Source organism: Chlorocebus sabaeus, chromosome 16 (assembly GCF_047675955.1).
Source record: "Chlorocebus sabaeus isolate Y175 chromosome 16, mChlSab1.0.hap1, whole genome shotgun sequence".
NCBI classification, from domain to species: Eukaryota; Metazoa; Chordata; class Mammalia; order Primates; family Cercopithecidae; genus Chlorocebus; species Chlorocebus sabaeus.
In genome coordinates, this window is record NC_132919.1 from 72,836,164 (window position 1) to 72,851,753 (window position 15,590).

At 51.7% G+C, this 15,590-nt stretch overlaps 1 protein-coding gene across 2 annotated transcripts in view; it reads right to left on the reverse strand.

Annotated features, from left to right (window-relative positions):
* The window catches only part of LASP1 (LIM and SH3 protein 1), a 51,866-nt gene that overhangs the window by 13,336 nt on the left and 22,940 nt on the right, over positions 1-15,590 (reverse strand). For both annotated transcript variants that reach the window (XM_008012896.3, XM_008012897.3), the window contains exon 4: positions 9,850-9,957. In XM_008012896.3, the coding sequence (XP_008011087.1) occupies positions 9,850-9,957 (108 nt within the window). The remainder of the gene's footprint in view (positions 1-9,849; positions 9,958-15,590) is intronic.

A 15,590-nucleotide genomic window follows, 5' to 3' on the forward strand; every position in this document is an offset into this window, starting at 1 on the left:
AGGCAGCCAGCCCTGGCCAGGCTGAAAACCCATCTGACCCCAACACCCACTGGGAGGGGCACTCCAGGTGACGTTCTCACAGACCCAGCACAGAAGGTGAGTCTCCTGAGCCCCACTCTCTTAGTGACCCCTGTCCACTGGTGGTGGTGGTGGGGAGGGCACAAGGGAAGGGGCCACCCCTCCTGAGGCCTCCAGGCTCACAAGGCACCTGGCCTTCCAACTTGTGTCCCGAAGTGGGAGAGGTCAGCTTCCCTTGTTTCCTTTCTGTTAAGGAAAAGAGCAGGCCCCTGAGAACACGTGACCAGGGAGGGGAGTGCAGACACGGACTGGACAGGGACCTGCCCTGGGCCCCGAAGGTGCCAGCAGGGGGCCTGCAGGGACAGGTGTCCTTGATGTTGGGGGCCCAGATGAATGTGTGACAGCTTCCCTGGATGTGACCCTATCTGCATTAGCGATGGGGTGACAGGGAGCCTTTTCCCCTGGGAGGAGAGCAGGTCTGGACCCCACAGGCTCAGTCCCTTATGATGGGCCACACTGTTGCCAGACCAATGCGTCATCCTTGGGGGAGCCGTATGCTTACTCACATGACCTTGGGAGAGTCACTTTCCCCTCTGGGTCTCAGTTTCCTCATCTGTAAACAAGGCCATGGTACCATCTGCTCCCAGGCAGTCCTGGGAACCCCGACCAGCTCTAGGAACCTGAGCAAACTCTAAGCTGAAAGCAAGTATGGACACGTGGGTATTCCCATAAAGGGCTGGGGAAACCGATCTTGCTTCTCAAACAGTCATTACACATAGATAAATGTATCTCAAGTTATGGCCAGCTGATCCAGACAGCTGGAGGAATAGCTGCCTGAACCCAGGACACCCTTTCCGGGTGGCTATCAATGTTAACAACCTCTGCAGCTGCACAGCTCTTCACACAGCTCGACAAAGCTGTTCATACCCTGACAATCACCGCCCTAAAAAATGAGTCGGACACACACACTTGCATTCCCATTTTACAAAAGAGGAAAATGAGGCTCAGAAATTAAATGACTTCCCGAGGCAGAGCTTTCATTGCTCAGTAACAGCCAAGGCTGGCTGATGACACAAGGACAAAATCCCAGCTAGACAGGCCCTTTCCTGAGAACAGACGTGGAGCAGGGTTACCACACGTCCCAGTTCATGTCTGCTGCCCAGGGATTAACTTCAATGCACCCCTTTTCACTCTCAACAGGAATGATAATCAGAAAGTCACCCTAACTCGAGAGAGAGGGACACCAGGCATGCAACTCAGGATGGGCGGTACAGAGGGGCTAAATGGGCTCAGAAAAAGTGAGGCTCAGCTCCCTCCAGCCTGGACCCACCTGGACAAAATTCCCAAACCCTCAGCTTCCTCTCCCTCCCCTCCCCAGCAAATGAGGAAATTGCGTTATTACTCTCCTGACCCACCTACTGGTTTGTTAAGCAAATAGGCACATGAGGGGTATGTTAGCACATTCAAAAGGCAAAGAAACATTTCCCAGCTTCCAAGGGCCTGGCTGATCCCTGCTCCAAGCTCCGAAAAGTTCTGGCCTTCTGAGAGCCCTGAGTGAGGACCGCCCTAAGCCCAGACATGTCAGCACAGTCCCAGCTTGGGAGCTGTCCTGGGCCTCTGTGGACAGAGGCCACACTCTACCTGTCCCATGAGGTCCAAGTACATGTGGGTTCAGGGGTCTGGGCCTAAGGACCCTCCCGACTCAGCCAGGACCCTACTAGCTGGGACTCCTGGATGACAAGTTAGGGTCCATGACAAAGCTCTGCTAGCTTATGTTCCGTTTTCTGACCCCCACCCCCCGCTCTCCCAACTGTGGTGGAAAATAAAAGTCTGACTCTCCATACGGTGCTCCTCACATGATTCTACATCACGGTGAATGAGGGAACAGCAGGCTCCGGGTGGAATCATCAGCTCACAAGCTAGGCTCTTTTTTTGGGTGCCCTTACATGCATTACTCCTTTTCTTTTTCCCTCCTTCTTTCCTTCTTGCTTTCTTGCTTTCTTTCTTGCTTTCTTGACAGTCTTGCTGTCGCCCAGGATGGAGTGCAGTGGTGCGATCTCAGCTCACTGCAGCCTCCACCTTGTCCCAAGTTCAACCAATTCTCCCGCTTCAGTCTCCCAAGCAGCTGAGATTACAGGGGCGCACCACCATGCCCAGCTATTTTTTTCTATTTTTAGTGGAGGCAGGGGTTTGCCATGTTGGTCAGGCTGGTCTCAAACTCCTGGCCTCAAATAATCTGCCTGCCTCAGCCTGCCAAAGTGCTGGGATTACAGGCCTGAGCCACCGCGCCTGACCTCGTTTCCTTTTCTCAGCCAGTCCAAGAATTATCGCCATTTTACAGATGGGGAAACCAAGGCTCAAGATGTGGGCAAACGGTGGGCTAAGTCAGAATCCAGTTCAAACATCAGAGCCTCAGTTCTCAACCACCATGCAACACTGCTCCCCATTAGAGACTCACAATATTTTATTTTATTTATTTATTCTTTAGAGACAGGGTCTCGCTCTGTCACCCAGGCTGGAGTGTGGTGGTACGATCATAGCTCACCGTAGCCTCAAACTCCTGGGCTCAAGCAATCTTACCACCTCAGCCGCTCCAGTAGCTGGGACTACAGGTGGATGCCACCAGGCATGGCTAATTTTCTTTCTTTTTTTGTAGAGATGGGATCTTGCTATGTTGACCAGGCAAATCTTAAACTGCTGGCCTCAAGCAATCCTCCCACCACAGCCTCCCAGACTGTTAGTATATAAGCGTGAGCCTACCATCCCCAATATTTTATTTTTAAAACAAAAGTCTGCACTCACCTTCATTAGTAATCACAGAAATGCAATTTAAAACCATGGGCTATCACACTCCACACAATCAAAATGCTAAAATGAACGTATCTGAGCACATGGAGCAGATGAAACTCATCTCTGCTGGTGGGAGGGTAAATCAGTGCAGCCACTTGGAAAATAGTTCCTTATTATCTGGTAAACTTGAAGGAACACACATTTTTTTTTCCTTTTTTTTTTTTTTTTTGAGACGGAATCTCACTCTGTCACCCAGGCTAGGTGCAGTGGTGCAATCTCAGCTCACTGCAACCTCTGCCTCCCAGGTTCAAGTGATTCTCCCTGCCTCAGCCTCCAGAGTACCTGGGATTGCGCCACCGAGCCTGGCTAATTTTTTGTATTTTTAGTTGTGATGGGGTTTCACCGTGTTAGCCAAGATGGTCTCGATCTCTTGACGTCATGATCCACCCACTTCGGCCTCCCAAAGTGCTGGGATTACAGGCATGAGCCACCACGCCCGGCCCAAGGAGCACACATTCTAAGATGCAGCAGTTCCAACGTACATAGACCTCAGGAGATATTTACAAAAATGTTCATAGCAACCAGAAACAGTACAAATGTCCACCAGCAACAGAATCAATAAAACGTGGTATAAACAAACAATGGAATACTATATAGCAATGAAAAAGAATGTACCACCACCACACGCAAATATATGGATGAATCTTTAAACCCAATGGTGTGCAAGAGAAGCAAGATACACAAAATTACTCTGTGTTCAAAATCAGGAAAAGCAAAACTATAGTGTTTAAGAATACATAATTACATATTAAAATTATAATGAAAAATATATGCTTTCAAAATCAAACTAGAGGATTGTCCAACAAACCTGCCTTCAGACTATTTGACTCTGGGGACAAAACTTTGTTTGATTATTTGCTATTGATTAGGGCCAGACTCTAAAGATTGAAGCTCATTACAAAATATAAAATGCTAATTATTTCTGGCCAACTGAGATGCAAAGCATTTCTGCCTGCAGCAAAGATATCTTCAAAGTTTATGGTTTTATTTTCCTGTAGGACAATAACTAATGTGTAACTAATGGTAGGCCCTTAACCAGTTCTGTAGTTAACTGTATCCAGCACTTTCTTTTTCTTTTTTTTTTTTTTGAGACAGAGTCTTGCTCTGTTGCCCAGGCTGGAGTGCAGTGGTGCAATCTCAGCTCACTGCAACCTCCGCCTCCTGGGTTCAAGCAATTGTCCTGCCTCAGCTTCCCAAGTAGCTGGGACTACAGGTGTGTACCACCACGCCTGGCTAATTTTTGTGTTTTTAGTAGAGACAGGGTTTCACCATGTTGGCCAGGCTGGTCTTGAACTCTGGACCTTGGGTGATCTGCCCGCCTTGGCCTCCCAAAGTGCTGGGATTTAGACATGAGCCACCTTGCCCGGCCCCAGCACTTTCTTTCACAGATTAGCATTTACCTCTGCCTCTCATATTCCCCAGCTTTAATCTCTAGCTGGTTCCCTTATAATTAAAGATATGATAAGTACTCACTACATGGGAGTTACATTTTTAACACTGTGAACACTGGGCTCTTGATAGGCGTAGGGTAATACAATGTATAGTATACCTGCCTGGTGAAACAGGTGTTTACTGTATATGTTACCATGTGTCATATTTCACACATAAAAAAAGTTTTAAGGACACAAAATTGTATACAGAAAATCAATATGTAAGTAATAAAAGAAGAGGCTTCAATAAAGGGACTGCTGCAACCAAAGTTTCCCATCCTTGAACACTGCTAGAGCTCATCACAAAAGGCCATGATTCCTAACATGTAACCTTTATCCCATAGCGTGGACCCATCAAAAGGCAACTCTTTAGATGCCTTTAATGATGACACAACTACTCACCATAGATGTGTAATATACTAGCCTCTTTCCTCCTCTCCACACTTTCTCAGTACTAGACAATAGCCAAACTTTTCTGCCAAACTTCACTTCATGTCCCTTCTCTGGCTACAGTGTAGAAAGCAGACCAGTGTGCCTTTAGAGTATTAACAACATTGACAACATAACCGGGTGTGATGGCGTGTGCCTGTAATCCCGGCAATCTGGGAGTCTTAGGCTGGGGTTCACTTAAACCCAGGAGTTCAAGGCTGCAGTGAGCTATGATCACGTGACTACACTCCAGCCTGGGCAACATAGCAAGACCCTATCTCTACAAAAAATATAACAATTAGCTGGGCATGGTGGTATATGCCTGTAGTCCCAGCTACTCAGGAGGTTGAGGTGAGAGGACCACTTGTGCCCAAGAGTTTGAGGCTGCAGTGACCTATGATCGTGCCACTGTACTCCAGCCTGGGCAACAGAGCAAAACCTTGTCTCAAAAATAATAATGATGATAATAATAATAGTGACATCATTTATCGTATGCCAGGAACTTGGCATTTTCCTTGCAACCACCCGTCAAAGTAGGGCCTACTGTCCCATTTTTACAAATGAGGAAACTGAGGCTCAAAGAACCCTGCCTGGCCCCAGAATGACAGAAGCTAGGATCTGGGCCCTTACCATCTCCTCCTACCTCACTGTCTCGCCGTTTAGCAACACTGAAGACAGACTGCACTTATCCAAAGCAGACACCCCAGAGGAGACCAGACACTTGTTTTTAAAATGCTCTGGCTGGTAAAAAGCCCTAGTCTGCAGCATATCCCTCCAGGGAAGCAAATTCTCATCCTTTTGCAAGATGGCCTGACCTTTAGAAATAACTGGAGTCAGCTGGGCGCAGTGGCTCACGCCTGTAATCCCAGCACTTCGGGAGGCTAAGGTGGGCAGATCACCTGACGTCAGGAGTTCGAGACCAGTCAGGCCAATATGACAAAACCCCGTGTCTACTAAAAATTAGCCGGGCGTGGTGGCGTGTACTTGTAGTCCTAGCTACTTAGGAGGCTGAGGCAGAAGAATTGCTTCAATCCGGGAGGCAGAGGTTGCAGTAAGCCGAGATCATGCCACTGCACTCCAGCCTGGGTGACAGAGCGACACTCTGTCTCAAAAAAACAAATAAATAAAAATAAAAAATAAATAAAATAACTGGACTCATTTGGTGCTAATCTGGGAAGCAAAGCAACAAGCTACATGCAGGAACAGGAATGCTATTTTGGATACAAAACAAAAGGTGTGGCTCTAAACACCCTCTTTCCCAAAACACTTCAGGAGGTTGGGAAAACTTAGCAATGGTTTTATGCGTGGTTTAAAGCTCCCTGGGCCAGGCGCGGTGGCTCATGCCTGTGGTCCCGGAGAGGCCGAGGTGGGCGGATCGCTTGAGTCCAGGAGTTTAAGACAACGTAGTGAGACCCTGTCTCTAATAAAATTTTTTTTAAAAAAATCTCCCCTGGGAGGCCAGGTGAAGTGGCTCACCCCTATAATCCCAGCACTCCGGGGGGCTGAGGCGGGAGGATAACTTCAATCCAGGAGTTTGAGACCAGCCTGGGCAACATAGCAAGACAGTGTCTCTGCAAAAAAAAAAAGAAAAATTAGCTGGGCATGGTGGTGTGCATACCTGTGGTCCCAGCTACTCGGAGGCTGAGGTGGGAGGATAGCTTGAGCCCAGAAGGTTGAGGCTGCACTGAGCCACGAACACACCACCACACTCCAGCCCAGATGACAGAGCGAAACCCCATCTCAAAAATAAAAATAGGCCGGGCTCGGTGGCTCACGCCTGTAATCCCAGCGTTTTGGGAGGCCGAGGCGGATGGATCTCCTCTCAGGAGATCGAAACCATCCTGGCTAGCATGGTGAAACCCCATCTCTACTAAAAAAAATACAAAAAAACTAGCCAGGCGTGGTGGCGGGCGCCTGTAGTCCCAGCTACTCGGGAGGCTGAGGCAGGAGAATGGCATAAACCCGGGAGGCGGAGCTTGCAGTGAGCTGAGATCCGGCCACTGCACTCCAGCCTGGGCCACACAGCGAGACTCCATCTCAAAAAAAAAAAAAAAAAGAAACCATCCTAACATGGTGAAACCCCATCTCTACTAAAAATACAAAAACAAAATTAGCCGGGCGTGGTGGCAGACGCCTGTAGTCCCAGCTACTTAGGAGGCTGAGGCAAGAGAATGGCATGAACCCAGTGAGCCGAGATCGCACCACTGCACTCACTCCAGGCTGGATGACAGAGCGAGACTCCGTCTCAAAAAAATTAAATAAATAAAAATAAAAAATGAAAATACAGCTCCCCAGGGTTCTAAGGCACAGCCTGATCTGGCACCCTCTGACTTAGGGGTTGAAGCTTTTTCAGACTTTTTAGGTGGTGGCTCTCAAACTTCAGAGAGCACCACAGAAACCCAGGGAATGTGTTTAACATGGTGATTCCTGGGACCCACTCCCAGAGACGCTGATTCTGACAGCCAGGGGAGAAGGCCTGTGAGTCTGCATTTTCAGTCAACCCTACAGGTGACTGTGCTACAGCTGTCTGGAGGCCCGTATCGGACAGACTGTAATTGCTTTCATTAAAACCAAGAGTCTCCAGGCTTTGCAGTCACACCCCACAGGTCTCTGCTAAAGCTGCAAAAGCAGCTACCAGGTCGGCCTCAATCCCTTCCCCCAGCTCCTGCAGAGGACCATCAGCTAACTGCAGGGTAAAAGATGGTTATCTCCTGAGGTGTGGATGGCTTGGCCAGGGTGGTGAGTTTTGTCACTAGGATATTAACACCTCTAATAACGGGGAGGGAAAAAGAGGAGGTGGCTTAGGCTGAGTGTGGAGTGTTCTGGAAGCCTTCCAGAAAGGGAAGCAGGGATGACTGGGCTCGTCTCCCTCCTCCAAAACCCACAGGGTGAAGCAATGAGTGAATGGCCAGGGGGCTGGGGCTGCAGACTAGGAGCAAGTGTCACTGATAAAAGACAAGGGCCTTTACATGAAAAGCCGCAGGGGTTGAAGAGCCAACATTCCAGTTCTGTGAACCATTCCGGGTTTTCCCCATAATCTAAAACCATCTTCCCCCTCCCCGACTTTCCAAGTGGTGAGCTCTGAGACACAGACCTAAAGGGTCTTACTTACCCTTTGGAGGGTCTAAGCCAAAGGGAAGCTCCAGGGTGTGAGGCCAGGCCCTGGCATATAAACAATCAACCGTGACAGGCCTCTGGCAGTTGTGGCAGGGAGAAGGATGAGCGTGCCCGCCCCAGGCATGCCCTGCTAGCCAAAGGGAAGCATGCCATTTCCTCAGGCCACCAATTTCAAACTGCAGGTCAACAATCCAGTTGCAAAACCCATTCACAGTAAGTCTGTAACCAGCATCTTTTTGTTTTGTTTTGCTCTGTTGCCAGGCTGGAGTGCAGTGGCACAATCTCAGCTCACTGCAACCTCCAGTGCCATCACACCTGGCTAGTTTTTGTTTTTTGTAGAAACAGAGTTTTGCCATATTGCCCAGGCTGGTTTCAAACTCCTGGGCTCAAGCAATCCTTCCACCTTAGTCTCCCAAAGTGTTGGGAATACAGTCCTCGAAGGGACTGTATTATGTGAGGGTGTATAGGGGCCTGCAACCAGCATCTTTAGAAAAGATCTGAATGTGGCCAGGCACGGTGGCTCACACCTGTAATCCTAGCGCTTTGGGAGGCCGAGGTGGGCAGATCACCTGAGGTCGGGCATTCGAGACCAGCCTGGCCAACATGGTGAAACCCCATCTCTACCAAAAATACAAAAATTAGCCGGGGGTGGTGGCAGGCACCTGTAGTCTCAGCTACTTTACTTGAGAGGCTAAGGCAGGAGAATTACTTGAACCCTGGAGGAGGAGCACCACTGCACTCCAGCCTAAGCAACAGAGCAAGACTGTCTCAAAAAAAAAAAACAAAGATCTGAACTCCCTCTAAGTAGGAAGTACTCATTCATGAAAGCTTCTATTCTGTTTTCCCTCTACATAAATGTATGCCTGTTAGATGGGTCAAGACGTACAATGTGTATTTTATTGTAGGCTGAAGTCAGAGTTTGAAAGCCAGTTTTGGGTATGGCTGGTTCTGCTGTTTGTGGGCTGCCGGCACCTCTGAAATCCACCTGACCCACCACTGCAGCCCACTCTATGCATGGCCCAGCGAAGCTCTTAAAGGAGCGCCCTGCTGAGGTGGCCAGGTGGAGGGTGGGAAGGGATGTGGAGCCCAGGGAGTGGGTGCTGAGGAGACCACTGGAAAGCCAGGACTCCCACAATCTCTATCCCCAGTTCCTCAGCCCAGAGCGACAACGGGCAACTCACTGATCCCTTCTTGTTCCATACATGAAGACAGGTGCCCACCTAAACCCTCCCTGGCAGGGCCTCCTGGGCCAGGCTGGCCAGGCAGCCCCTGCAGTTCTGTGTGCGGGTCCCCCATGGTTGCTGCTCACCGCAGTGCCCTGCCCCCACTTGCCTAAAGCCACACAGGCTGCTTGCCTGTGGCTCTCTGCCAGGCAGGAAACCGAGGCCTATTCTCTGACCACAGGTGCCATGGAGGGCACACGATGCTGAGGACAGTTGATCCCCCACCCACTCTCCACACCCGCCCCTGCCACAGTCAGATGCCACTGACCATCAGGGAGGTGGGGGGTGCGAGCCAGGGGGTGCAGCGCTGGCAGGCGAAGCTGGCTGGGGTTTTTACACAGGAAGGAAGAGCAGGCTGATGTGGGGGAGGAGGCCAAGGAAGGGCGGAAATGACTGCAATGTCAGCACCCAGGCGCAGATCAGGGGAGGCCAGGCGCTCCCCGCCCCCCAGTTCTGACCTTTGTGCTAAGATGAGACGTGCAGTCTACACCAATACCAACCATATTCAGAAAAAAGAACGACAGTCAAAGAGAGTGGGGGCTGATTTACCACACAGGTCCCCACACCCCCCACAGAATACAGGCCCTTCAAGGAGAAAATGCTACGTGGGCTGGTCTGGGGGCACAAAGAGAAGAGGCATCTGGGAACCCCAAGCTCTTCCCCAGGCCCACCCCAGAGGGCAGGGGTGGGGGAGGCACTGGCTCCATTCACATCTGCCAGGCTGCCAGGGAAGGGCCAATCAGAGGGCAGCAGGGATGCCGCAGGGTGGGGCGGGAGCTCACGTTACTGATCTGGTCCTGGGTCTTCTTGATTCTCTGGAGCTCGGGCGTGTCTGCCACCACGCTGAAGCCTTTGCCCTTGTTCTTCTCAAACTCCTCCTTGTAGCGCACCTGCAGGAGGGGAGGAAGAGGGATTGGAGTCGGGCCAGGAGCCGAAAGGGCCTCGGCCTGGGGCCCCTCTGAGGCAGCAACCAGACAGGAGATGGGGACAGGGAGTCAGGAGAAAGACACTGACCAGAAGTCCCCAACTCAAAGCAGAAGCCTCAGCTCAAAGGTGTTAGACTCATAATGAGAAGCCACTACTAAGTCTTCAGTGTGCTGAGTGGTGGGCACAGAGCCCAGGGCCTTACATGAACCATCTCCTTCACATCCCACCATATATACAGCCACGCAATTAACAGCTCCAATTTACAGACCAGGAAACGGAGCCACAGAAAGGCAAAGTCCCTTGCCTGAGGTCACAGAGCTTAGCGGTCAATGAACGGCACCACCAGAGTGCAAACCCTCATCTGCCTGACTCCTGACCCCTCACTCCCAGCCCATCCTGTCTGGAAGCTTATAGGAAAAAGGTTCTCTCCAGAGCTCCCAGGGTGGCCCCAGCCCTCATGTTAGCCAGGATGTGGCCCTGCCCACTGCGCCTGGGGGAGCTTTTCAGCAACCAGCTGAGTGATGGCTGTGCCAAAGGACAGAGTTGGTGCCCAGAAAGGAGGGTGGTGAGACAGCCCCAGGGAAGGCTCCATCAATGTGCCTTTGACAGGCCCCACGGATTCTGGGAGGCTGCCGGGCTGGCTTCAGAGGCCACCACCATAGGAGGGGAGGAAAGCAGCCGCAGTCAGACAGCATCTCAGCAGGTCTCCAAGCTCCAGGGAAGAACCCTTCCACCCCACCACAGTACTAGAGAGACTCAAGTCAGACATCAGAAAGGACTTCCCTGGCACGAAAGGTATTGAAATATGAGGAACAGCTTGTCCTCCCCTGGGGGTTTTGAAGAACAGAATGAGGCTGAGAAAACTCATGAAACAGGAAACCATTCCTTGGCTTCCAGAGACTTCACTGTCCACCTCAGCAGCCATCTGTTCCAGACCCCACCAGCTGCTTGGATTTCCTCCACAGGGGCTGCACTGTCCTGGACACGGGTCAGCCCAGGACACAGACCCGGGCAGTTCCCAGGCAGGGAATCATCCAACGGCAGCACCGAGCTGCGCTTGGACTGGAGTGACTGCGCGTGCACACACAGCCGTGGCCACACCTGTCAGGTCCCCTGCACATGCCCATAGGGATCAGAGTCCTTGTTTGTCTCCTGAAGCCCCAGTCAATCATCCATGTGGTTCCCTCTCCTTCTCTGTTCTGATCCAGACAAGAAGGGCCTGGATGTGCTGGTCCCCATCAGATCAGAAGTGAATGCAGTGGATAGAGGCACCAACCTACCCCAAGAGTCCAGAACCTGCCTAGCACCAGCTCTTCTGGGAAGCCCTGGGCCAACACGGTGACTCTTGGTGGGAGGCCCTTTGGGAAGTGGGCATTGGGGAAGGTAGGGCACTCAGAGACAGAGAAATGTAGCTCCAGATACAGAAGCCCTGCATCTCAAGCCCCTGGTCTCGGTTTCCTCATCTGTAAAAGAGTTGTCACAGAAATCAGGTATAATATGGGGAGGGAGCTTCTTATCACCAAGTATGGGCACAAAGCCAGGCGGAGCTGGCACTAACACAGGCTCACTCTCCCACTTCTGAGTGATCTTGGGCCAACGACTTCACATCTCAAGACTCAGTTCCCACATCTGTAAAATGGGTCATAATGCCAGTCATTCCAACCCATGATGCAGACAGTGGCTCAAAAGCAGCAGTGCATTGTGGATGGCTAGTGTGAAAGTGCTCTGTCAGCGATGAGGTGCTGAACGAGGGCCAGTCCCCACTCCATCCCCTGCTTCCTGGCTTTCCAAGGGTCAGGCCCCTAATCAGGGGAATAATCGCCATGACGACGCTGCAATGACATCAGCTGGTTCCCAGGCTCGGGAACTGCTTCTGCCTCCCCCTCCCTGTTGGGGAAGGATCATTCATTTCACTGCTAACATAGGAGGCCCACAGAGGGTAGGGCTGAGGGGTAGGTGCTGAGAAAGGAGGGAGCCTGGGATCAGCACCACCTTGCTGTGTGTCTCTAAGCAAGTCATTTCCCCTCTCTGGGTCCCCTGAAGGCAGCTGGCTAGCTGATCTCTAAAATCCCTCCCATTTGGGGTCTGTGACCATTTTTAAGCACCTTCAGACCCTGACCGTGGAGAATCAAGATGGGGAAGGCTCTTTGAGAGGCCTTTGGGTATGGAAGGGGTGGCAGAAGTGAAGGGTGGGGGGCCAGGGGTGTAGGGAGGGGGGCCCAGCCCAGAGCCCCTCCTTCAGGGCTCCCTTCTTGCCCTGGCAGGAGTGCTTGCCCCTGTTGTCTAGGATGGCTCGCCGGGGTGCTGTGGGGGTCCCTGTGCAGGGAGGGACCTGCCCAAAGTCACAACCCAGTTGTCGCTCAGGCCAGAATGCAACTCAGTGCTTCAGCCAGAGGACCCCACTCCTGGGAGATGCCTGGGCTCCCATTTTGGAAACTCTGGTGTGAGGGCCAGGACTGACTGGCACCTGAGGCTCCTGACACCCAAACAACCACCATCCATGAAACTAATTGTCATGTCAGTTCTTAGCTATTCTCCCTGGATCTATCCTGCTTCTCACCCCAGCAGACAGGAGGTGCAAATCAACTTTTGTTGGATGATGAATGAATTGAATGCAGACACGTAATCTCCAAACAAAGCAGCATAATTGGGAAAACAACTGCCTTGATGGCCCAATAAAATAAGAAGGATCATTACTTAAAAATTATGCCAGGCACGGTGGCTCACGCCTCTAATCCCACCGCTTTGGGAGGCGGAGACGGGTGGATCACCTGAGGTCAGGAGTTCATGACCAGCCTGACCAACATGGTGAAACCCCATCTCTACTAAAAAAAAAAAAATACAAAAAAAGTTAGCCAGGTGTGGTAGGCGTAATCCCAGCCACTTGGGAGGCTGAGGCAGGAGAATTCCTTGAACCTGGGAGCCAGAAGTTGCAGTGTGCTGAGATGGCGCCACTGTACTCCAGGCTGGGCAACAGAGTGAAACTCCATCTAAAAAAAACACAAAAATTAGGCTGGACTTAAAAACAAAATGGCTCATGTCTATAATCTCAGCAGTCTGGGAGGCCAAGGCAGGTGGATCACTCGAGCCTAGAAGTTCAAGACCAGCCTGGGCAATGTAGGACTCCATCTCTATAAAAAAATTAATAAAAATCTCTAAAAAAATACAACATTTATTGAGCAAAATATAATACCAACAATTTCCACTATTATGTGCCTACCGTGTGCTGGGCCAATATACTTTGTAACCCATCCCCTTCTAACAAAAAAGAAACTAGTTCTACACAGGGCGCGGTGGCTGACACCTGTAATCCCGGAACTTTGGGAGGCTGAGGCGGGCAGATCACTTGAGACCAGGAGTTTGAAACCAGCCAAGGCAACATAGCGAAACCCTGTCTCTACTAAAAATACAAAAATTAGCCGAGCGTGGTGGTGCACGCCTGTAGTCCCAGCTATTCAGGAGGTGGAGGCAAGATAATCGCTTGAGTCTGGGAAGTCAAGGCTGCAATGAGCCAAGATTGCACCACTGCACTCCAGCTTGGGTGACAGAGAGAGACTCTGTCTCAAAATAAATAAATAAATAAGTAAATACAAATCAGACACACCCAGATGGAGAGGAGAGCTGATGGAAAGGGCCGGGGCTGGAAGTCACGGTCAAAAGGTTGCCGTGTGTATTTCTCAGCTTCATCATGTCCAAGTTCCATTTCCTCTCTTTCCGGGACAGTAGTAATAGCAAACACTGAGTGCTGACTCCATGCCAGGAATCTTGAAATGCTTAACATATCCTCCTATCTCACACCACCCTCTGGAGAGAGGTAATCCCCATTTTTCAGACAAAGGCACTATACACAGAGGTTAAGCAACTTGCCCAAGGTCACACAGCTGGTGGCAGCAGATGTGAGATTCAATCGCAGGCCAGCGAGTTGGGGCAAGAGTGATACTCTACCACCCGCGCTGCTCACAAGATCCGAGGAGCAGAAACCCCCTGTAATTTCCCACGACCCCATCAAGGTGAGTTCGGGAAGGAAAAAAAGGAAGAACAGTCTCCTGGCGCTTGGCACTTCTGCCTGGGATCAGGGCCACACAGATACCTCCAGCTCAGTCCCACCCCAAAGCCACTGCCTCTGCTCAGCCTGAGGGTGGGGTGGGAGCAGCAGGTGAGAAGGGGGGCTGGGGATCCAGCTGCCAGCCCCCTGCTTCAGCCAGACCTGGGCAGGACCACCCAGAGGGTCATTTCTGGACAGTTCTGTGGTTACCTCCTCCACAGGGGAGGCTCCAGGTGTCCCAGACACCCAAAGTGCCACTTTGGAGACCAATATAGAGATGGGAAAATAAATAAAGCTGAAATAGCCTCGGCAGCTTCCCAGAGACAGGGAAGGGCAAGGCAGGCCCAGAAGGGGCATGGAAAGAAGCCAGCTAGCCTCGTGGGGTGAAGCTGGGTGAACAGAAGAGGCTTCCATTTCCCTTCCCGCCAGCCGCAGGCAGCTCTCGCCAGCTCTGCCCCCACGGCAGCCACAGGAACCAGAACCTGTCACTGCTCCAGCCTGGCCAGCTCAGCCCTTCCAAGCCTCAAAGCATCAGGCCCAGCCCCCAGCTTGAGGCAACTGGGTTTGCTGGCCCCATTTTACTGGTGAGGAAGCAAAGCTATGAGAGGAAAGAGTCTGAGGCCAGTCTAAGACCACACAGCTGCTGGGTGATGGGAAGGGAGACAGAACAGGCCTGCAAAGAGGGCAGCACCCTTTCCTCCCCGGCCTATCCTGGCCCTCAGCCCTCAGCCCCCACCCCCAAGGACCCCCACCTCAGGGGAACAGAGCAGTGCCCTCGGTGCAAAGCCCTACCCTAACGTTGCACCCCTCAGAGTATACAAACAGGGTCGGTACACTCCTGCCCACGGGCCCATCTCTAAGCTTCTTAAAGTGGGCCAAAGTCCTTATCAGAATCACAGGGGAGTCAAAAATGCAGATTCTTGGGCCTCACACAGAGCTGCCAAGCAGAAGTTCCTCGGGTGGGGGCCTAGGAATCTGCATTCCAACAAGCCCTTCCTACTTGCTGGCGACTGGTGCATCCTGCAGGGTGGAAGCACGGGGCTGGGTGCCTGTGCCGTCAGCACCATTCAGAGGAACGGGCTCAAGGGCCAGGTCACGGGGCTTGATGTCTGCCTCTGTCCCTGGGCTCTGGGCAAGCAGGGCAGCCTCTGTAAATCTCACTGTCCCTATCTGTATGATAGGGATAATAAGAGCCCCTCTTTCATCAGCTGGCTGTGAGGATTAAACAAAGCCAGGCATACACACATACGTGCACACACACACACACACACACACGGACACACTCTGGCCCTCAGTGAGACCCTAATGAAGAGTGACCACCATTGTCATCTCCCGAGAGGCCTGCCCAGGAACCCAGTAGGCCATGACTCTGAGAAGCAGGGGGCACAGGCTGGGGACAGGAGCCCCCAAACCCAGAGTGTGGTGCCAGCTTCCCCTGTTGGGGGCAGAAGTGGCCCCTGCCAACAGCATGCCCTGCCCACCTGCTGCCCATCCTGGGCAGGGGGAACAAGGTGGGTGGGTGGGGTGCTTCCTCCTTAAATTCCACCCCTC